Here is a 24,515-nt window from a genome sequence, read left to right on the forward strand (position 1 = left end):
GGGACGCCCCGCAGCAGGGGGAGGATGGGGTGCCCCGCAGCAGGGGGACTGGGGACGCCCCGCAGCAGGGGGAGGCTCGGGACGCCCCGCAGCAGGGGGAGGATGGGGCGCCCCGCAGCAGGGGGAGGGGGACGCCCCGCAGCAGGGGACGGGGGACGCCCCGCAGCAGGGGGAGGATGGGGCGCCCCGCAGCAGGGGGAGGCTCGGGACGCCCCGTAGCAGGGGACGGGGGACACCCCGCAGCAGGGGGAGGATGGGGCGCCCCGCAGCACGGGGCCTGGGGACGCCCCACAGCAGGGAGAGGCTCGGGACGCACTGGCTCTCTCCAGGGCTCACCCCCACGCAGGACGGCGCTGTGGTCACCTCCTTTACCCAAGACTAGGTCATCAACTGCTCAGTGCCCCCGCGCTGCACTTGGAGGAAAAGCAGCGAGGACACGTGGGGTCCGCATGGTTGCGCGGGCCTGACCCCCGCTGGACTCGGGACATTTGGACTACATGTGCCCACGCCGTCCACGAAGCCGGCTTACCCCAGTCGACCAGCCAGCATACCGTCTGCTTACTTCCGACGTGGGCTGGCACTCGACACGTGGGCCTAGCCCGGGTTCGGTTCGCGGTCCCCCGGCCCACCTACCCAGCCCCCGCGGCCCGGAACTCCCGGCTGAGCGCCGCAGGCGGACGCGTCCCCGGGAAGGAATCTCGCGAGATTGGCGCGGGCGCGGCCGACGTGCACGCGCCTGGGAGCCGTTAGGGCGGGCCTTCGGCTGGGCGGGGCGGGCGCAGCCAATGCGGTTGGACGCCCGTTGGTGGAGCCCCCACGGGAAGCGAGCGCGCGTAAGGCGCGTGCGCGCTCACGGCGCGGCGGCGGCGAGCGGCGTCAGCGTTCGGAAGGGGGGTTGGCTGCTTGTGGCGGGTGGCGGTGCTGGCGGCGAGACCTCGCTGTTTCCGTCTCGCTTCTGCCTCTGGAGCCGGACCTAGCGAGAGGATCAGGGCCGCCTTCGGGCCTGCCGCCTTCCACACTCCCATCGTCGCGAGGCCCGCAGCCCGGATCTGCCCGCAGCCCCTGGGCTCCCCGTGCGCACGCCGTGAAGCGGAGGCCGCCGCCGAGACTACGTCTCGCCTCCCCCACCCCTTCTCCCTGTCCCCCTGCCCCAAAGCCCCGGTCTGCGCCCACCCCCGCCCGGCCGCCACCACTCCGCCGCCATGTCGGCGCAGGCCCAGATGCGCGCGATGCTGGACCAGCTGATGGGCACGTCCCGGGACGGTAAGCCGGTGCCGGGCCCGGGGTGGGGGAGGGGCGCCGAGGCCGGGGCGCACTGGGCGTGAGCGCGCGCGGTGAGGAAGGGGCTCCAGATTGGTACCACGAGGGCCGGGGGCCCGTCCCCGTCCAATCAGGGCTCGGCAGGCGGGCTTGGAGGCGGTGACGTTGCGGATTGGCGGGAACGGCTGCCAATGGGGCGAGGCGGGGCCTGGCAGGCGGCGGGGAGCGCCTGGCGCGCGGACTTGGCGGGGACGCGCGGCTCCCACGTCCCCGGCGCGGAGGGCGGCGCGCTTGGCGACCCGGGACCCCCTTCTCCGCCCAGCGCTCGGGGGGCCTCCGTCCGCCGGGCCCGGGCTGACGAGCGGGAAGCCCCCCTAACCCCGTCCTGGGTGTGTCATCCCGCCGGGGGTGCACCCCGAGCCCCGGAAACGACACGGCTCCGGGAGCATCTTGACCCAAGCCGTGGTTGCTCGACGTGGGTGCGTTTGGCCCCCTTTTGGGTGAAAAGCACAGGCTGTGCCCTGGTTGTTTTTTTTTCCGAGAGAGCTCCATTTTGTTCCATCAGTCGAGGTTTCGTGCGGTCAGCGTGGACATGTGCTCTCGGTAGACGCTTTTGCAAGTCGGGTGCCCGGTGCCGTAGAGCTGGGGGGGGGGCCGGGACCCTCTGAGCCCCAAAACGAGAAGCGCGAGTAGAGCCGCACTGGCCTTTGTCATCATGGGCGCTTTTGAAGCGGAGACGAGACGGCGTCGCTGCCCTCGACGCTGCTAGCAAAGTTGTTGTTGTGCTGAGAGTCCGAACTCCCTCGGAGCAGCTGGTAGATTGGAACCTCGAACCTTCGGGTGGGTGGTGGTGCCCTGCCTCTTACAGGCAGTGCAGTTGGGTGACTGGCACTGAGCGTGGAAGGGGGGGACCAGGAGGTGGGGGAAAGTTAGTGATGGACGCTGCCAAGTTCTGCTGAGACCCCTGTGGACGTGGGGTCGGACGGAGGGAGGTCTAGTTCGGCACTTCGTTTACAAAAATAAAAACCAAAACCCCCTGCTTACTGCTGTAGGATGCGTAGGCACGCAAATAGTTTTCAGACCACGCAAAAGAAAAATCAAATATTTTCTTTGTTGACAAGGCCTTTTCTGCATGCTAAGAGTTGAGTAGATTGATAGTCGACCTAAATTTAGCAAAACTCTGGCCAGATGGGGGTGGCTGGGAAACCATTTATTGAGTTTAGAGCTTTGGAACAGCAGGTATTTTTGGATTGGCCTTTCCGAGTTTAATGGGGACTTTGCTTCCTGGGACATAGTGACAAGCAAGTGTAGATGTGTAGAAAAGAGTGAAAGCCTGTCCAGGAGACGAGGCTGATGGTCATTAAAAATAACGTTTTAAGTTTTCCTGTTTAGGTAAGAATGATTATTTTAGTCGCAACACATCTTAATACCGTCCCTTTCCCAATAGGGAAAGATATTCTGAAGAGTTTTAGCCAGTAAAACTTAATACAATTAGAGAATTCATTTAAGACTTGCAATCTTTTAAATCCTTGGTTTTTTAAATTACCTAATTCTTATTGGGAGGGTAGTTGAATCAATGAAATGATCATCACCTGGTAAATTTCTGAAGCAGGCAGCCCACCGTTGTAGTGCAGAGCTTAGTATGTCCATGCCCATAGTCGTGTACACATACACATGTCTGGGTATATAGTCAGCAGAAGTGGGTTTTTTATGGTTTGTAACCAACTACATGATTGTTTTTTGTGTCTTATTGGATATTTCCCCCTCACCCGTTCACACTTCAAGAATTCATCTGTGAACTCAGGCTTATGAATCCGTTTACTTGAAATCACTGGGTTTTTTTCACTGCAATATTGGGCCAGAAGTAAGAAGCATATACAATTTTTAAGGGAAAGAATTGAATGGGCTTTCAGTTGTTGTATTTAAGCTATCCACATTAACTCTTTCAGGCATATAATGATGGAATCCGCATCTTGTTTTTGCCCTATCTAAGGAGTTTGTTTCCTGATATGATTCAAGACCTTTATATAATCAGGATTATTTTTTTAAATTTTTTTTTTTTTTTTTTTTTTAGCATGTTAACTTCAGGATAGTGGCACCTGGATGTAACCTCATGTAGTTTGAAACCATATGCTAGGAAACTTTATTACACGTAAGAGCAGTTTACAGGGAATGCTATTGGTGTCTTTGGCACTCAGAATGAAAGTGGGGCTCCAGGAGGTGGGATAAAGGGTTAGGCAGGAGGTATTTAAGGCAGCCTGTGGCTTTTGTTTGCTTTTCAAACCCAGAGACTTAACTCTGCTTAGGTGGTGGCACTCCAGGGGCAGTTACCCACCCCACCCTTAAAGTTGTCTTGTCTGTGGAGATTCTGAAGGGCAGAGAAAGTAACAGGCTTTGATGATCTCTGGAAAAACTTGACTTTTCTTTGTCTTTCCATTTCCTACCTTCCCAACAACTTTGACTTAGTTTCTTTTCAAACCCCTCTGAGATCTAAATCTCACCAGTTACACATACTTTGAGTTAACGTGAGTGAATCGCTTAGATTACTTAAAAGGGAAGGGTAATGGGGATCACTGGTCACTTGAAAAAAGGACAGACCTGGGTGAGAGTGGGGACTTGGTGAGCTTTGGACAACCAGGGTAGCATGATGGCGTTGGGAGGTTGGGCAGGGGACTGACCAGGAGGGGGGAAGAGGAATGCATAAAGGAATGGGAGGGCCAAAGACAAACTTTGCCTTCTTTGCAATTTTGCCTAGGGCCCTGGTGGTGGCAACCGCCTGTGTGCCACTGAAAATCGTGCCGCTGCCTGGCATACTGCATAAATGGAAGCAGGGTACCGCGTGAGTTGAAACATTGGTCACACTATATAAAGTTTGTATATGTGAATCAGTGTAACTCGTACCCATGTCCCTGGGGGTCTGACTGTATTTGGATTTTTCTAATAAGGCATCAATGGGCTAAGGAAAAGAGCACTGGGCTGAGACTCAGGGACCTGGTTTCTAGCTCCAGCTGTACGTACCTCTAATTGTAACCGTGGGTAAGTCACTTCACCTTTTTTGCCTCAAGTTAAATTTTTTATTTTAAATAGGAAGATAAATACTTTCCTGTGTTATACTAAGAACTGTTGAAAAGTAATTTTTGTAGGAGAGAAAATAAGTAGATCTTAGTGTTTTCCTCATGTTTAAGGTACACTACATTTTGTAACTACTTTCCCATTTTAAGTATTGGTGTTCATAAAGAGGGGAGATGATAGTTGTTTCTTCGAACACATTTTAAAGCAGAAAGGAACAGTAAAGGGAAATTTGAGAGCCTATTTTATTTGACAGTTGTCCAGGAGAAGCCAGTGTCTTCACATAGACTGTCATTTTCTCAGGGCTGGATTAACTGCAGGGATATCCCTTAGGAAAGTCTCTTTGCCAGTAAATGCGATTGAATAATGATATACTCTGAACCAACAAAGATTTGGCAAAGTGCAGAGGATAGAAACTGTTCTTTACAAAATTGAGAGGTTGGATTTAGATGACATCCTAACGTTCAGAATGTTTAGAGAGGAGTTTCGGAAGGTAGTTCTGAGGATTCCCTCCTAATTCTTTATAATGCTTAAGCAGAGAACAGAACCCATCTGAGAGATTACATAGGTCAGCAATGGTAATATGCTGTTAAAAATAACGAATACCCATTAGAATGTGATGTGTGTGGGTTTTATAGCATTTTTAGTTGTCCATTATGGTGAGGGAATGTTTTTGGCAAGTTAACCTTTCCAATTATAATAGCTGTTTTTGATGACACTGTTTCTAAGCTATAAAATATACTTCCTCAGTAAAGGTAGGGCATTGATCATACTTTTTCAGTTTTATTATATCATGTGATAGCTAGTTTCTAAGATGTAGACTTGAAAGGATGCTGGAATCCACATGCTGAGTGATGAGAGAGTACAGTTCAGAATGTCCATTATTACCTAATCTGGTTTAGTAGTGTCTAATTATTGCCTCTTAGTTATTGTTTCCTTTTGGCAAAATTTATTATTGAATCAAAGATTGAAGTAGTGTTATTTTCTTTATGAAATCATGTTTATTGTAATCTGTTCCTTAATTTGTAGTGAATATTGAAAACGTTTTCTCTCATTAACACCATGGACCATCTTCATTTCTTGGTCAGTTGTAAACGAATCTGTTCCATTTTCAGTACATAAGAAGCACACATTTTGAAATAGTAGTGGGGTATATCTTAAACACAGCTTGTAAATTTCTTTGCATGGTGAATTGTGGAAAATTATAGATGAGTTTATATACAGTAATTTCTTTGTGTTTTAATAAGTACTTGATTTTGAGTTCCAAGCATATCTAAAATACTGAAAAGTCTGTTAACTGTCTAATGAGTTATTAAAACAGATTTTTTTGCCTTATTTTATATTTTGAAGTCTAGTATTTCCACTTAACAGTAATGCAGAAAAATACTGTTCTACTTATTTTTTTAAAAAAAATGAAAAGTGATTTTGGTTTTTTTCCCCCCCAAAAGTTCTATTGATAAAAGATAGGCTGTTATGATAAATGATTGCAAGCCACATGTTGAAATGATTCCACAAGTTAGCAGGAATCCAGAAGCAAGCAAGTGTCATAAATCAAGTGTTCAGTACCAGGTGGTTCCTGCAGTCCAGTCCTAAGAGCTAGGATTTGCTAATAGTGTTGAACAGATGGCTTCAAAACAGGGAAGTCGGCAAATGTAGGTAGGATTAGAATATATGAGGCTGATGCTCCTTAGAATCCCAGAAAGAAGAGTGAAACGGACCAAATCCATTAGGGTTAGTGTGCCGTTTTAGTAGTTAATGAAGAATCAGGGAATCACACCTGACTTAAGTTGAAAAAGAGGGAAACTTGGATTCATCTTTATGGAGGAGTTGAGAAAAGGCTGAAGTTTCTGCTAGGACTCCTGCACGGCAGGGTAACAGCTCCAAAAATCTTCCTTTTTTTTTTTAACTCAGCAATTTGTAATTTTGAAAAGTCAGAATAGTAACATGCTGTTTTTCTGATATTTTGCTTTTGATATGAGCTAGAGAAGGAATGGAAATTTTAAAATTCTCATTGAATATTGACCCATATTAACCAGTGATGACAATTTATCTAATACCTTTGTATTTGTGGCTTCTATATTCTACACTTAGGTTACATAGAACCCTTCAGCAATGCCAATGGTTAAGTGGGCTAATAACTGAAAGTTTGATAGTTTGAACTCATTTAGAGATGTCTTTATTCTGAATATGGAATGCACCTCTTTTCTGCACAGATTGAATTGCTGTGAGTCAGAATCAAGTCAGCAGCACCTGACTTTAGATTACAAACAAGCCAAGCTATCTTGTGTTGTCTCAGTGTGTGCTGTAGGTGAAGAGTTAGGACATAGCCCACCTTTTTGTCAGTGAAGTTTTATTGGTGCCCATGTCCACTCTGTGTGTTGTCCAGCTGCTTTGTGTTACAACAAAATTGAAGAGCTACAACAGAGGCATGTGGCTGGCCAACCTGAAATGTTGACTACTGGCCATTTTAAAGAAAAGCTTCATTGGCTCAGGTCTAGTGATTTCCAAACCAGCAACCTCAGTATCGCCCAAGAACTTCAGTGTGTGTTTCAGGAACCCTCCAGTATACATGTAAAGCTAAGAACCATTGTTTAGCTTTTTCTAGATGTTAATCACTGATATCACTGTACTCTTTTTACCTTGCTTTTTCTCTTTTGCATATATTTGCAAACTCACTTTAAAAAAAATCTAAAGTGAGCACTAATGTCATCATAAAAATAAATACAGAGAAGATAACATGGTACTCTGAAGCTGTAACTGATTTCATCCCAACCTGTTATTATCTAGCTCTTCCTGACTCTTGTTGACCCCGTAGGCTGCAAGAATTGTCCCATAGGGTTCCAATGGCTATAAATCTTGTGGGAGCAGGCTGCTTCCTAAGAACAGGGTAGATTTGAAACCACCTTGCTTTTAGATAGCAGCTGAGCTCTTTAACCACTATCCTACCAGAGGTCCTTTAGAACTTGTTCACTCACTCACTGCCGTTGAGTCAACCAGCTCATTCATAGCTGATTTCCAGCAGGTTTCTGAGGCTGTAAGTCGCACGGGAGGAGATTGTCTTTATTCTTTGGAGCCACTAGGCAACATCCTAAACTTGTTAAATGTATTCAATACATGCTTGGGCCAGATGGAATCTTTTCTTGACTTAATTGTGATACTTACTTGGCAGTTGTGTTGAAGATGTCATGTTGATAAAATTATAGGCAACCTGAAATTCTCTTTTCTAAAATTCCACGTTTTTGATAACCCTGGTCTAGGTGACAGGCAGGTGATTGGAACTTTTATGTACCATATTCCCAGACCCCTGAACAGAAAGGACTGCTCAGAAATGGAAACATGGAGCACCCCTACTGAGGCCCTTCTGAGACTTCCAGAATGAATTGACCTCATTTGGCTAACATTGCAGCATTTCACCAACTTGATCCATGCTGGGAGTGGGGAACTGTGCCAGGTTGTGGAGAAAGCCATTTGTCAGAAAATTTTAGCTCTAGAAGAGAAACTGAGGGAGAGTAGTGTTTAGAATTCTGCACCAAGTGGACAAAGTACAGAGTTGCGTTTTGAAGATTCTGTTTACTACATGATATTAAGAGAGTGTATTGACTGGTCAGCATGCTGCAGTAGAGAGTAATTGTTGCTAAGAGCCTCTTGCTTTCATTACTTTCCCAAGTTGGGTCAATTTAGTTATTGCTCTGCCTTTCCCCTTTTATAGATATGATAGCAAGCATATCTGTCCTCTGTGACTTTACTTTAGTCCTAGACTTAAGATCTTGTTGGTGGGGAATGAGTATTTACACATCAACAGTTAAATTTATTGTGATAAGTTCTCTTACACTGATTATACTTTTGAATAAAAGTTCAAATAAAGTACAAAGTACAAACAGTTTTGTGAATTAACAAATGTTGTTTGATTATTTTCCTCAAATTTGTAGAAAAGATGAAAACCATTAGAGTCAAGTCTTTATGGCCCTTTCAGTCTTTGTCCAGGAGCTGTCTTGGGGACAAAAATGTGTCCAGTGTGTCAGTGTTCTGCTATGTTGTGTAGTGCTCATGTCTCCTTCACGAATGTGTGTTTCTCATTTTTCTGCCTTTGTTATTGGGTTGCTATCTATCACCTTTGTTCTTTGATATTTTCTTTTCCTTTTTTGTGTCTTCCCTTTGCTTGTTTTCTGCCTGGCTTTTATGAGAAACTTACCTTTTTAAATAGATAAACCTTTTTGTTGATTCTTTCCAGCTATTTTTTCATAGCTAGAGATAGCTTTCATTGCTCTGATCTTGGGTTTAAAAAGTTCTAGTTTAGAGAATGCATCAGATATATCTGATACATCCAGAATTGGGTTGTTATGGTACCAGATATTACAACCCTGTAAGTGTCAAAATACATAAGTTAGCGGACCATAATTTATTTTTGCAATTTATTTATTAAATTATACTTGTGGCAAGAATTATTACTATCATGAACCACTCATTGGGCCAGATGTGGTGGTAGCGAAAAACTTGCCTGTCATTTAGTACACTTTGAGTTCATTGGTGAGCTGATTAGGCCTCCACTCCAACCTCTAAAAGGATGGCACAGGCTGCAACTTTTTAATGAATGACTTCTTTATAGGAAAGAGCTTAAAATGTGTTATGTAATAGCCTACACTTAGAACTCAAGTTTTGCTTGTTTATTCAAGCTTTTCTAATGAGTCTCTTAAGAAAGGTAAAGATCTTGAGAGGTTTTCTTCAGTTGTGATAGCACTGACCTTTGCCTATGTTTACAGGCTGGGAAGAAATGGGGCTTGGGGATCAGAATAGAATCCTGAAGGTGCAGCTCCCCTAGCTTTTCTCCTGTCTCCAACCCACACCCATTTTAGTAGCACTGCAAGATTCTCGTAAGCCTTCTCCCAAGGTAATGTCCAGTCCTTGTCTGTAGAATGACCTCCAGGAGACAGGTGAGCTGGGAGATTTTCTCCAGCATGTGGGTCTTGGATCATCCCTAGCTGAATGTGAATTTACTCTGGAAATTTCTTCTTTAATGCATTTTTAAATTTTCTGTACTTGACATGGGAATTAGGATGGAGACAATACTTTATAATCTAGTAGAAGCTGGAATAGAGCTGTATGAGCCAGGAGACAAGCAGGGAGCCTTTTAAGTATCAGGTATCCTCCTGTTTGCATTGTGTTTTTGGAGGAGAAGAAAGCCACCATTTCTTTTTACTTAAGGGACTTACATAAGTCTGTTTGGCAGAAATGGCACAGATTTGAAAGGGAGACTACTGCAGTAGTTGGCTTTTCTCATTGCCTTGTTAGGCATAGTGCTTTTATGTAACATTTCTACACAGTTTAACATACATCAAGTCACATTCACTGTTCTTAATGCATCTTTTACCATATTGATGCCAAGGCGTGGTGGTGCGTCTTTGTTAGCCATTGAAGTGTGAAGAAGCAGCTATCAAACAGATGCACATGTACAGTCGATTGTTCTGAGAGTGTTTCTTAACAAGAGAACCTCATGATAGAGAAGGGAGCATTTTCTTAACAAAGTTAATTATGAAAGACTTCCTGAGGTGGTGTTTGTTTTTTTAAGCAGCATTATTTAAGGCAAAAGATTTATATGGTCTGACGAGAAACCAGAGTATGCAGAATTATTTAAGGATTGATTTTTTTAAGATTATGAGAAACAGCAAACATAGGTGAGCAAAAGAAGTTGGCAGAGTCGGTGAGAAAGTTTAAAGAGTGATCTGACTGGATCCTCACTGTGGTAGTCCCCACAGTAATGTTGTTAATGTGCTGTTGAGTGGGAACCTACTCAAAGCTGATGCTGTGGTAGATATTCGGAGGCTGTAAGTTGCACAGGAGGACATTTCTCATGTTTATATCTTGGAGCATCTGGTGAGTTTGAAACACTTTGCATTTAGATTAGCAGTGCAGCTCCTTACCACTAGGCCACTTGCTTTTACCTTGGTTCCTTTGAAGACAGGGTTGGTTTGAGTGCTTAAAATCTCTTCCTGACCAGAAATTGATGAGGGTCTTTATAGTTCTGCATTGCTGTGTCCTCAATACTACGCACTATGGGCAGGAAGAAACGAGGTGTAAGAAGGGGAAACTCTGTTTGAGGGGACAGGGTGCTATACCTCTTTAGTTCTGGGTTTCTCTTCTGTAAGGGAGTACAGTTCTGACTTCAGGAAGCAGGAACCTGCCCTCCCTCAAGCCATTTGTGAACCTTGTCCTCAACTAATGTGCCCAAGAAGAGAGTTTCCTCCCTCTCCCTCCTGCCTCCTTTCAGGGATTAGATAATGCTTATATCTGCTTGTGTGTGGTAGTTGCTCAAACTTTCCTTAAGTAAGCTCTAAACTAATGCTTCAAAAAGAAGTACTTAATACTTGTGGTTTATTTTAAACAGTTGCTTTCTATTAATGCCTAATATGCTGTTAAGGATTCTGCGTACCATTAAATGTCATCTGTGTCAAACTTGAAAGTTTCTTTAAATTTTTAATACTAAGTTCAGTTTACTTCTGCTTAGCCTTCACAGTTTTTGATCATATAGCTTGCTCATCCACTCATAGCTTGGAAAACATAAGGAACAGCGGAGAGAATGATCAAGTAAAATTTTAATGTTTTAAGGTTAGCCCATATGAAAGTTTATTTTATTGTAGGGGAAGGCAGATCTGGGTGGGTGACACAGGAGGGGGTGGATGTTGGGAAAGATGCATGTCAGATCCCGTTATAGGCTAAGATTTTAAGTGTGTGTACTCAAATTTAAGTCTTAAGTCCTACAGAAGGCCTGGCTATAAAATGACAGCTTTAGGGATGACTCTGGAGCTGCTTTTCCTTCCTAGCAGATGGGCAGGGATTTTGAGAGGAGCACTGGGTGCAGTTTGGACAGGAGCCCTCTTTGACAGCGCACTGCTCATAAGTTTCACTATCACTGCAGGTTCTGTTGGATGCTAAAGAATAACGTAGGTCCCAGTGTTAATGTACGTCTGTGACTAACTGTCCAAAGAAAGTTTCGAATTCAGGGAACTCATGTGGCTTAACACAGGAGAGGGAGGTGAGAGAGTTGGGTAGATAGTTGTTTGATAAGAAAGAATAGTAACATTTTTCATTCACATGAAAGCCACTTTGCTTGCCAAGTTCTGAAAAACCTAGCATTGTAGCATTGGCAGAGCCTTAATTCCTGTTCTGTGGGTTAGAGGAAGACACTGTTGTGCTTTCCAGGAGGGGTTTTCTGTTAGTTGTTAAATCATGGTCACTTCTTTGCCCCATCCTTCTTCAGGGTACCCACTCCTTCCCCCACATTGTCAACAGATTTTTAAAATCAAGCTTAAGAAAGTGAGAAAAATTATGAGGGAAAAACCAACAAAAGTTTCCCTAAAGTGTTCTTGCCCCAGCTTTGCTTTCTTGTACATGAAGCTATTTGTCAAAGTTCAGTTGACTGTTTTCTCTTCCCAAGCTTTTCTGCCTGTTGAAGCTATTCTTTGATTTTATAATGCTCTTGTCTATCCTTTGATCTAAATCCTTCTTCAAAGTTTGGTTTTTACTTATATTACATTTTACATTAAATCTTTAAGCCCGCCCAGTCCTTAACTGGTTATTATAATCTTGGTGTTCCTGAAGTACTGTTTGAAACACTCATGTGGCACATGGATCATGCTCCTTATGTTATTACTGTTTCTTCATTCTGTGTCCAGTTTCTTCAGAAAAATTATTGGTCTCTTGAGGGTAGAGACCTTGTTTTGTTTGCCTCTGTAAACTCCCATGTCTATCACAGAGTAGTTTTGATCCAATTTTAAGGTAACATAGATTTCTTTTCCCTGCTTCAGTTTATTTTTAGCTGTGTGCCCAGAAAACCCAATAGTACTGTACAACCTAAAATAGTGCTTTGTATTTTGAGATTTGGTTCTTATTTGTTCCCTATTATTTGTAGTACATTTTTCTGTTTTGACCCCCCCCCCCTTTAAAAAAACAACAAAAAAAAAACCAACCATGATTTGGGCCACATATCGGGAACAAAAGTGAGATAACTACTATTTCTATTTTTAAATCCTTTGTTATTCTATTATCCTTTCATGGCATGAACCCAACTCAGTTTCTTAAATCCTGCATGAAGATGTAGCTAAATTACTTTAAAATGTTATCCTTAAAGTTCCTTAAATAAAATCATTAATATACCAGTAAAAAAAAATGCAGATTCTGGTCCTTCTCATGGTAGTTCTGTATCTCAAATTATTAAGGATTTTATTGTTTTAAAAATGTCTGTAATAAACTCTGCTTACTATTGTTACTAAATATTTACAAAGCACCCATTCATATGTACAGTGAGGAGTTATTTTCTGACATCCTTTTTGGCACTTAATGGAACATTCCCTGCTCATCAGAGGTACTATTGAGTTTATACTTGGAATTGTTAAAATTTTATCAAATAATTGTGTCTTCATTTAGGGCACGTATATCTTAATATTACCAGGTTTAATGTTATGATTTCTTAAGCAAAACCAGTCACCCTGCTTGATGGAATATTTGCTTAGAAAACGCTTGATTATCTTGTGGTGTCTTCCCCCCAAGCCTGGGCTGTAATAAAATGCCCTGGGCCTAGCGAAGCACTGAAGTGATCCTTCTGTTGCATTACCCAAGCCTAGGCAGCGCTGGTGGCAGAGTCTGTAGGGAGTTGTGCTGGTAACCAAAAGCCTTTACTTCTTTGACAGTTCTAATCCACTAGCAGGCTCTTGAGAGAAAGATAGTCTCTTCCCATGTGACTTACAGCCTTGGAAAACCAATGGAGGGTATGAATTGGTTCTGACTCAATGGCAATGAGTAGATTTGGGGTGTTTTCGCAGGTACTTGTAGCAGGGAAATGCCTGTATATATCTAAGCAGCTTTTCCCCCCTTTGCTATTAAAATTTGTATTTTTCATTTTGTTAAATCTACTAATTACTGGATATCAAGCAGCATTGCCATTCTGGTGTGAGCTTAGCTTGTAGGACTGTGTAATTAAGACCTTTACCAAAGTCTTGGTGTGACACACTTTAAGCATATTTTTAACCCCAGTTGGCACTAGGACCACTTTTCCAGAACTCCAGCCTTGGACTTCTTGTGGGGAAGGGGACTGTTGTCGTATTTAAAAAAAATAAAACAACTTGACTGTTCATTTCTGTTTTTATATACAAGAATCTTTACATTCGACATGTACTTCTAGATGCTGTATTGAGATTGCTGGCAGAGTCTACCATATACGAATTGAACAATCTGGCCCCTTGTTTTATTTGTAAAGGTTCAGTGTATCTATGCCTGCCTACTTCAGTCTGCAAGGGAGTGTCAGAAAGGCCCTGCGCTCGCCGAGCCGTGAGTTACCACCAACTTTTCAGATGTGTTAATGAATGTGGAACAAAAGCAGTTGTGTTAAATAGCCAAAAAGGACCACCACAATAACTTATTATAGTAGCAGGCATGAACATTCAGGGATTGTCAGAAATAACCTACTGACTAGTCTCTAGAAAACCTATTGTCGAATTACTCTGAAGCTGTGGTCTTAGCTTTATTTTACTGTTGATGAAATTTTATGTGCCCTAGTTCCTGAGTTTCCAAGTTAAAACAATTTTTGAACAAAATCTCTCCGCCCTCCCTCCATGACAGAAGTAACTTTTTTAATTACTCATGTGAAAATACAAACATTGATTGAAGTCACTGACTCATTTCCTTGATGAAAAAAAAAATTTTTTTATGAGGATGAGTCTTTTGCATGCTCTAGGCATCATGGGAAGTACAGGAATATTTCCTTTCCTTTGTTACCACAAATGTTTTTTGCTTCAGTAATTCACCAGTAGGTTTTCACACATTACTGATGACATCAGGGGTTATTACAGTTTGAAGGTTACCTAGAACATGTTTCTTAGGGCTTATCATTTTATGTAGAGAGAAGAAACGGTCTTAGTTTTTTCTTTTGTTTTTATAGGGAGATTTTAAAGAAAATAATATCTGTATTTTATTAAACTAGTTACCTTTCTTATCCTTAGATTCCTTGAAGTTTTGAGTAGCTAGCCATGTTTAAGAAGCAGGTTGGAGCCTTCTGTTGCTTAGGAGATAACTGTGTTAAGATGAAGAGAGGATGAATTTCATTGTACCCAGTTTGGCATCAGTAGCACAGACTCCCTGAGATCTGGAGATGTGGGACCTTTGGAGGCATGAAGGCGAGCAGGTCATGTAGGCAGTGAGCCTTTGTTTGGGGTGTAAGTCCTTCTTCCAGGTTTGTACGCTCTTGACCACCTTATTTTACCCTCTCTAACCCCTTCCAGCAACTAAAGGGAGACACTGCAGCTGGGACAAAATAGTGGAAGAAATGGCGTCTGGGGTTCAGTGGGGACTCGCAGTGTGTATGCAATGTTTGCCAGATTCCTTTTTTGTTCCAGTTACTGTCCATAACTCCAAAATAAACCAACCCTTAATGTCAAGAGGGGAACACTGTACCGTAGAAGCTCCTAGAGGGTTTTCCACAGTCAGCTCAACCTCGGGGCCTCGGTTTCCTCACCTGCGGAATGAAGGAGTGGACTCAGTAATCTTGTCAGGTCCATTCCTGCTGAGTCCTGTGCTGTCCTGAAGTCCTCTAACAGGATGTTGCTTTCCCACTTTGACTTTTGAGTTTCATATGCAGTATACCTACTGCAACTGCATGTTATCTAAAGTAGTTCTTCTGTAGGATGTTTAAAACTAATCCTTCCTGAGCTGACTTACAAATGGGTATGGATGGAGCCACACATAAAAGGCTAGTAGTAGTAGCACTCAGGAAACAAATACTTGCCAGTTGTCTAACCTTGAATGTTACCAACTTTTCTGTATTACAGGAGATACCACTCGTCAACGAATCAAATTCAGTGATGACAGAGTTTGCAAGAGTCATCTTCTCAACTGTTGCCCCCATGATGTTCTCTCTGGAACTGTACGTATTTACTAATAAGTTCCAAGTTTGGCTACTGATTAAATTTATGAGATAATAATATATTAGTTTTTTTTAACGCTGTTAGAGGAGGAACTGTGAGTCTCCTGTCATTTGCTTAATTCAATGGATGATTTTATTCTTTGTTTCACAGAAGTTGTAACTACTTTTATAATTTTCCCCCCTAGTCTTCAGAGCAGTCTCTTTTATCAAAGCATTTTGCAGAGTCAGTTATTGAGCAATTGTATGTTTTGGTTCAAAAATCATTTATAGTTGACCTATGAACAACTCAGATTTGAGCTGCTAAGACAACCCTTTAAAAAACAAAATTTAAAAAAATTCCCTCTTGGCTCTCAGGAACCCCAAGCATCATGTTCCTGTCAAACGCTGTGGAGCTGATTGCCATCTTAGGGAGCAGTTCCTATCTCCAGTCAAAATTTCTTTTTGGAATCTTGACTGCAGTGGATGGGGGTAGGACGTAGTACAGGCTTCCAAGGTCAATTGTAATTGATTTTTTAAAATATTTGTGTGGGGTGTTTTTTTTTTTGTTGTTGTTTTTTGGTTATTTTTACTAAGGCACAGTAAATCTTCATATAAAACAATATGCATCACTGTTATTAAGATTTGTGTAGCTTCATGATCATGAGGAAACTTGGATAGGACATTGAAGATAATGTACAGAATGAACTTTCTTACCTTCTCTTGGAGTTTCTCTAATTATTTTCTACTGGCCTGTAAGACATTTGAAGTCTGTTTAGTCTGTAGTAGATACTTTGATTTGCCACATGTGCAGTTGCCTCATATTTAACAGTTAAAGTAATTTTGTGTAACTTTTATGCGAGTTCAGATATTTTGGAGATAATGAGTAGTAGTTGTTTGATGCCATTGAGTCACCAATGATTCATGTGAACAACAGATATGAACCTTGCTTGTCCTTCCTGCACCATACCATCCTTGTGACCTCGGTGATGCTTGAGCCCATTGTGGAAGTCGCTGGGTTGGTCCCGCTTGTTGATCTCCCTCTTTCTGAAAGAGAGGCCATGAATAGAGTGTTGGTTAATAGAACGCAGAGCTTAGTTTTTAGAACTTCAACTTACCTTGGAGAATTTCTTCAGACATCTTCAGGGTGGCATGAGTAGGAGAGAGCTGACAGCATGGTTGTGCTGTACACTTTGTAAAGTACCTTCTCATATAGCTGTCAAAATAATCCTGTGAGGTGTATAAAGTCACCAATTACAGATAACAGATTAGCTTCAGTTCTGTTCTCTGACTTCAGATCACTCAGTTTGGTTGCTTGAAAGTGAGATTGTATTGAACCCCAGTTTTCTGATCTTTATCCATGTTTTCTCCTCTGCAGAAAATTTTTTTTTCTTGTTAAATGGAATGGTTGATCTTAGACATTTCTTCCAGGATTCTTGTCTGGATTTTAAGATACACTTCCCCTCCCATTTAACATCTCTGAATGTTTATCTTAGAATTAATTTTAGCAAAACGGTTTTTAACTTAATTGGTAGCATTTTTCTAGTGTACTACAGAAAGCAATAGTGAGTGCTGTTGAAAATTAGTTGTGTCTTGGGTTGGGTGACAAAAGGGAAAGCACTTCTAAAAAAGTACATTTGACTGGAAATTGGGGGAGTATGTCCCATTTGTCAGCTTGATAACACTTGGAGAATGGGAGCCGGAAGATGTGACCTCCTCAGTGAAGCAGCCTCTTAGAGCACTGGCAGGACCCCAGGGTTTTCAGAGTGCAAGGTGCCCTTGAGAACCTAGAACCCCTCTCAGTGTGGCTTCCTGTGCTCTTCCTAAAAAGGACTGCTGGTTCCTTGTACAGAATGGCCTTTATTACTAAAACTGTGGTTTCTGTAGAGGCCAATCCATGCAGAACAATGCTTTTCTAGGACAAGGTCTCTGTCTACCCGCTCACAATTCTGTCCTGTGAAGGTGCATGTTTCTTGCCTTTATGTAGTGGTGAAAAGAGCTGTAACTGTGAGTTTGTTAGAGCTCTTCTGTGTTCTTTAGAGGCCATCCTTTGTTAGAATATGGCTTACCAGTATTTTAGATTCTTTGTTAGCAAAAGAATGGATACAAGTGCAGTTCTTAACCTTTTTCACTATAAAAAGTTTTGCTTTTATGTCAGCCACTTGGAAATGGAGATTTTTCTAGTAATGCACTTAAAATTGACAATTAGTATGAAATGTCTATGGAGTTTTGTAAAAATGCTCATAAAACATTTTACTTTTTACCGTAACATTGCTGATTCTTAAGCTAATAAAGTAATCAGAGGCAATAAAATATAGAACAGAGTATCAGTCTAATTAGACAAGGATAATGATTTTATGGTGAGAAGGATAACACTGTACATAAAAACCTGAGTTTTCCATTTTGTCTTAATTAGAGCAGACTTATTTTGAGCAAGAATTTTGCTCATTTAGCTGTCAAAACAATCCTGTGAGGTATAGCCACACTCTGGACTTTTCCTTGTTTTATATATTGGGCAGATGGTAGAGGGCTTCCTTCTTCAATAAAAGCAGAACACAAACATTAGCAGTTGTCACTTTTTTCTCAGAGACTATTTCCCATACATAGTTTTCTTGTTTCCCCAAGAAAGCTAAGCTTGTTGAAGTGTTTAAATAAAGACACTGCCATCTAATTCCTAGTGCTTTGAGAGGAAGATAATAGCAATAATTTGCAGAATGCATTTGATTTGGTCATCTTGTGCTACATTAACCAGGAAGTGATAATTCGTTTAGTCAGTTCGTTGGAAGTGAATGGTTTTATCAAACACACTTAATTTCTCATACTTTAGGAGACGAGAGGTCCAAAAACTCAGAGCTAACACTCAGGTCGAGAATTCCTCCTTTGGCTTCAGAGAGCATCCAGAGGCTTCATCTTCTGTTTTCCTGCTGCTTTGGAGATCCTAAGCGATTGCTTCAAAACACTCTGCACAAATCCTGTTTCATTAGCATAACAAAGACAATCCTTTTTAGAATTGGGTTGTTATCACAAGCTAGGATTTATAACATTTTTCTTTTTGGAGGACCACTCAGTCCCTATAACAGTGTTAAATTTATTTATTTTTTATTTATTTATTTAGACAGGGTCACAGAAGCCTGAAATGAAATCTGCAGGCATGGAGAAGTATACTATCATAATGTCCATGCCCTAGACTCAGGAGAACAGCCAGTTCTCTTACTATAGACCTCATCAGGAAATGTAAGTCAGGCACTGGCAGAGTTAACTGTTTTCTCGTCTAGGGGCATCATTTTGTAGATGATGAAAAATGAAGCTTGGAGAAAGTGCGCCTGTTAGAAGTTTCAGTACCGAATTACAGAGTACCTATACCTACCATGCAGGAGTCTCAAATTTATATAAAACTAAGTGCTGTTTCAAAACAAGGGTTTTGTGATTATATTTTAAAAAAAAAAGATAAAGAATTACTGGGGACAGTGATCTTCAGATGCTTCTAGCTTCTTGGAAGCATCTTTTAGACTAGAAACCAGTCTTCTATTTCAGCAAAGTTTTATGTATTTTAAATGTAGAAATTTTCCATTAAACATTGTTTTTAAAGAGGGCTCTGCTATCCACCAGATTCTCTGCTCGGAGGGACAGTCTCCTTCTGTACCAGTCAAATCCAATTTAATAGTACATAGACATGCACAAAAATAGTAAAAATAATTTTTAAAAAAGAATTAAAGGGACTCTGCTGCTGAAAAAAGGAAGAGTTTGAAAAGAACAGACCTTAGGGAGCTCTGGTGGCCTAGTGACAAGAAGCTGCACTGCAATCCCAGAAGTACGTGTTTTGAATCCACCAGATGCTCTGCTGGAGAAGGAAGGGCAGTCTCCTCCTGTACCAGTCAGATCCGATTTGACGGTAAACACACAAAAAGTAATTTAAAAAAAAGAAAAGAACAGACCTTGAGGAATACTCTGTTCTACAAATGTAGTATGCGTGTTACATGGTTTCTGTAAATGACACAACCTCTCATAGGTTAGTTTCTTGTGGGACTGTGTGTGTGTGTGCGCACGCATGCATGAGGGTGAACACACACTCATTGTAGAAGATAAAAATGTAGTAATGGGGGACGGTTTTAGAGATTTTCACTCAATTTAGAAAGCTTCACTCTATTTAGAAGAATTGGTTGGGGTATTGATAGAAAATTTTAAGCAGCTTGATTTTATGGTGCCCAAGTAGGCTCTGGGTTTTATCCAATATGCAATGTTTACTAATTGAAACTCTCTCTATTGCTTCTCTGACTTTCTGTTAAGGCTTGATCTAAAATCAGTTAATTGGGTACACACAAACCTGAATGTAAAAACTGCTGAAGTCTCTTTGATAGTACATGCGCAAAAGAGCCATGAACATATGGAGAAGCAGAATAAGTGATCAGAAGTAGACCTGCACACAATATCCTCAACCAGCTGAACCATGTAAGTGTCCCAAAGGCAGGGCCTGGCTTTCTCCTGTGTTGTATCCCAAGCATCAGCATCTTGAACAGTGCCCTTATTGTCTTGCCCGAATAATTAATCCATACAAAAGGAGAGTGCTAAGTAAATCTGTCTCAAAAAGCCATTCTCAGAGATTACTTTGTTACTAGTAAAGCTGTTAGCTTTTAGAAGGTAAGGAAGCAGAGCAGCATCTTGCTTTTGTTGCCTTGCTGATCAGACTATGACAGCAGTTGCTTAACTCATGCAAAATGCAAAAATTAGACTGCAGATCTTAACATTTTGTTGTGTTCTGTTTTTTAAAGGAGAATATGTTGTTACGTAAAGGTGTCTTTTGGCATTAGGGAGGTCTGGTGGCCTAATCTGTAGGGAGTTGCTCTGCTGACCAAAGATGGAGTCTCTCTGAAGTTGAATCCACCCAAAGCTCTGTGGGAAGAAAGATGGGCAGTTTCCTCCCATGCAGTTAGAGCTTCCCAAAAACCTGATGGTCACTTGTGAGTTGATTCTGACTAGACATCAGTGAGTGAGTTTGCATTTATTAGCTTTAGTAGCCCAGAGTACTGGCTTGATTGATTGATTATTTATTTATTTAATGTAAGATATGACAGTCGATTTCTAGAGTTTCCCAATTAGCTGAACACTATGCTTTACCTCTGGGTGTTGATGTTGAAGTATATCATCGTTAATATTTCGCAAATTTACACATTGTTTTGTTTTTCTCAGTCTACTATAGAAACATTCATTTAGAAAGAATTTGAGACGACTTGAAAAAAAAATGCTTATAGTGATTAGGGAAATAGAGAAAATTAAAATGGTTACTGTGAAGACCTGACTCTTTGGAATATTGTTAGCCAAGTAGACAGTTGTGTGTTCTGAGCGGTTCACTTTGAGATATGTGCGTCCTTTGGAAAGAACTTGTTATTTTTAATAACTTAATAATTTATATTTCTAAAGTTTTAATTGTTAAATTTTTAAACATCAAATAACAAAATCAGCATTTTTATGTACTTGAATGAGACTTAGGGAAGTGATCCTCCCTTTTATTTCTTTTTTGAGAGACCGTGGTTTCTAGAATCTTACTCTGTTTTTTTCCTTTCTGTGTTTAGTTGATACACTCAGAATCTTACTTGGATTCATTAAATACAAATATGCATATATCTAGTGTGGTGAACTATAGCGCTAATGTCTAGTTTCCATTAAGCAAAAACAAAATAATAGTACCATTAATTTTCATTATACACTATTACTGAGTCAATCTGAGAGAAAAACTATTTCATGAAACCCATTTTTGTTTGTCATATAGTACAGCAATCACTCATACTTTTTGCTCAGTTTCCTGTTTATAATTTTTTTTTAATAAAAACTTTGAAACATACTGAGTCTGTTTCGGTAATTACACATAGCCCACCTTGTTTCTTTTATCATCACAAATCTTTGTTTCCTCCCCTCGGTTTTTTTTGATGCATATATAGATCGGTTACTGGGATGGTCTTATTGGGATGTGTAACTGCATGCCATGTCAGGACCCAACCAAGTAAGAGGAGCAGTTCATGTTTCACAGTCTGGGAACCTGTTGCCATTGATACACATTCCAGTGTCCTGTAGTGCTTCTCAGTCAGCAAAGGAATTACCCTCTCCACAATCTCTTAGTCTTAGCCCTTCAGGTATTAGGGACACGCACGTGCGTTTTCACACACCTGAATACTAGTGTGCTGTGTGAGCCTGTTCACCGAGCAGAGGAAGATGGGCTGTAAAAGTACTGTGTGGAGCTTCTAGACTTTGGACAGCATAACTAAGGAATCTCAGAACCGGCGAAATGATTTTTATTAGGGACCACCTGAGTATGTTAAAGTCCTTTCTTGTTTGATAATTTTTACTTGTTTAATTCTGAGTGTATTAATTAAGATTTCATGGTCTGCAAAGAATACAGGGATACACACTGATATATTTGTTTAATCTCACTTTAAAACATCCCAAGTTTAGGTGAGTGGATTTGATTTTAGTTTTTCTCTTTACTGCCTTTACTGTACTAGCGTTTTCAGTACTGGAATCGAGCTAAACTGGAATTAAGCAGAGGACAAAAGTAGAAAATGGAGGTTTCATTAGATTATTTGGGGCTAGAAGTGAAAAGCAGAGAGTTGACAGAGTTTACTTTTAGTCAGAGCTGCTGTTTCCAAGGTCGTTCCAACCAGCAAGTAAAAAGCTAATAAGATTGTAGAGCTGCTTTTAAGGACCCCACAAAAAACAAACAAACAAACAAAACCTCCTGTAATTTTAACTATAAAAGAAAAAGTAAGTTTCTTGCAGGAAATAGTTTGGGGTTTTTGGTTTTTTGTCCCTGTTATTGTTGCCATCGAGTTGAGTACAACCTATATAACGATCCTGTGTACACAGATCTGAACTTTGTCTTAATCTCTTTCATCATTACACTTCTTGACACATTAGAGCCCATTGTGGCAGTCACTGTGTCAGTCCACCTGTTTAAAGGTCTTCTTCTCATTTGCTGACCTTCCACTTTCCTAAGCCCCTCCTAACAACATGCCTGAAGTATGTGAAGCAAAGACTCATCATTCTTGCCTCCAAAGAGCACTCTGGCTGCACCCTCTCCAAAACATAATTTGTTTGTTCTTTTGGCAATCCAGGGATGTTCAGTATTCTTCTCCAACACTGCAGCTCAAAGGCATCAGTTCACCTGTCATCCTTACTCATTGTCCAACTCTCAGATGTATAGCAGGTGATTGAAAAGACCATGACCTGAATCAGACATACCTTAGTCCTCAAACCCACATCATTACTCATCAAGAATTTGTTGAGGTCCCTAACTGCAGACTTTGCTAGTGCAGTACGTCGCCTGATTTCCTGAATATTGGATACGAAGGTATTAATTGTAGATGCAAGTATCTTTTCTCCATCTCTCATGATGGTGTTTATCAGTTCAGTGGTAAAAATCTTTATTTTCCTTGACATTGAGATGCAATCCATATTGAAGGCTGTATTCTTTGATCTTCTGCTAATTGCTAACATTAGCATTCCTTTAGTTGCTCATTTAATAAGTACTGAGTTCCTGGGATCTCTGGGTAAGCATAGTTAGCCCATTTGGCTGTTAACTGAAAGACTGCAAGTTTAAGCCCACCCAGAGGCCCCTTGGATCAAAGTCGAAAGAGCCAAAACAACTACCATCATATCGGTTCATAGTGACCCTGTAGGACAAAACAGAATTACCCCATAGGATTACAGAAGCTGGCTCTGGCTTGTTCTCCAAAGGAACCACTAGTGAGTTTAGAATGCTGATCTTTATGGCTAACAGCTAAAATTCTTTCACCTCTATTCTTCAGGATTTCTAAAGATTCACCCATTGAAGACTCCTAGGAACTCAGTTCTCTGACACATGGAGATAGATGTGTGTTGGCACTGACCTCACAGTAGCTTGTTGATTTGGGGCTCATTTGTGCTAGGTAGAAGAAGTAGGACTTCCTTCTTTGTGGGAAACACACACTCCTGTGGAGGATACACTTGGTGAGGGAATGGCCAGTGTCTGGAGGGACAGACAGCTTGATAAAACATGGCATCTGCAGAGATCTGAATTCATGTACCCCGTGTTCCCACGGGCTCCTGTTGTCTACATCAGGATCCTGCACTCTGCTTCCAGCTGACCCCCTCACTGTTGAAGATTCTCATTCCCAGCATGCTCCTCTGTAAGTATGCCTCAATTCTCTGTCTGGCTTAGAGCCCATAGTTTTCTCCATTTTAAGCAGGTAACTTTTTTTTTTTTTAATTTTTATTGTATTATTTTTACGTGTACCGTCAAATCAGATTTGACTGGTACAGGAGGAGATTGCCCCTCCTTCTCCAGTAGAGCACCTAAGCAGGTAACTTTTAAATCCCAGCATAGCACTTTTGGTCATCTTGGTGTCATAGTACATTATACATTGGGCTGCTAACTGAGAGGTTTGTGGTTCCACCCCACCCATTTCTCTGCAGGAAGATTAAATCAAGGGTAGTGGAGCATTTATTCTTTATATTACTATCTTGTTTATATTCTGACTTTGCAGCTTTAGAGGATGTGTTTGTAGACAGTGAAAAAGAATGAGGAATAGAAGGACAGGCTTACACGTGAGGACTCACATGTAACTGAGTTCTACTGTAGAAAGCCAGTCTAGACTTGGTATAGTGTGGAAGGGGCCAAAGTGGTGGCACCCTGCTGACACAATGTACCCCCTTTCTTAGGCTAATGTACATTAATAATAATTAATAATGACTCTGAGAAGAATGGGAATCCCAGAACATTTAATCGTGCTAATGCGAAACCTATACTTGGACCAAGAGGCAGTCGTCATAACAGAGCAGGGCAACTGCATGGATCAAAATTGGGAAGGGTGTACGCCAGGGATGTGTCCTGTCTCCATACCTTTTCAGCCTGTATGCAGAGCAGATTATCCGAGAGGCTGGGCTCTATGAGAAGAAGCATGGCGTTAGGATTGGTGGACGATCTATCAACAATCTGCGTTATGTGGATGACACAACCCTGCTCGCTGAAACTGAGGAGGACCTCATGTAGTTACTGCAGAGGGTCAAGGACTGCAGCCTTCAATATGGACTGAGGCTCAATGTCCAGAAAACAAAAATTCTCACCACTGGACCAATCGGCAGCGTCAGGATGGATGGGGAAGAGATTGAGATTGTTCACAGCTTCAGTTTGCTTGGCTCCACAGTCAACACTCTTGGCACCAGTAGCCAGGAAATCAAAAAGCGTATCACGATGGGAAAGTCTGCTGTTAGGGACCTCTCCAAAGTACTCAGGAGCAACGGTGTCTCTCTGGAGACTAAGGTGCGC

At 41.8% G+C, this 24,515-nt stretch overlaps 2 protein-coding genes across 4 annotated transcripts in view; both read left to right on the top strand.

Annotated features, from left to right (window-relative positions):
- The window catches only part of LOC102853862, a 17,949-nt gene extending 17,199 nt beyond the window's left edge, over positions 1-750 (top strand). The window contains exon 4 of the mRNA XM_006887219.1: positions 220-750. Coding sequence (XP_006887281.1) covers positions 220-750 — 531 coding nt within the window. The remainder of the gene's footprint in view (positions 1-219) is intronic.
- Positions 751-1,202: 452 nt separating this feature from the next.
- LUC7L2 (LUC7-like 2 (S. cerevisiae)) overlaps positions 1,203-24,515 on the top strand; it is a 48,195-nt gene continuing 24,882 nt past the window's right edge. For all 3 annotated transcript variants that reach the window (XM_006887157.1, XM_006887159.1, XM_006887158.1), the window contains exons 1-2: positions 1,203-1,263; positions 15,147-15,241. In XM_006887157.1, the coding sequence (XP_006887219.1) occupies positions 1,203-1,263; positions 15,147-15,241 (156 nt within the window). The remainder of the gene's footprint in view (positions 1,264-15,146; positions 15,242-24,515) is intronic.

Source organism: Elephantulus edwardii, unplaced genomic scaffold, assembly GCF_000299155.1.
Source record: "Elephantulus edwardii isolate Elephantulus edwardi_28Jun2011 unplaced genomic scaffold, EleEdw1.0 scaffold00055, whole genome shotgun sequence".
Lineage (NCBI taxonomy): Eukaryota > Metazoa > Chordata > Mammalia > Macroscelidea > Macroscelididae > Elephantulus > Elephantulus edwardii.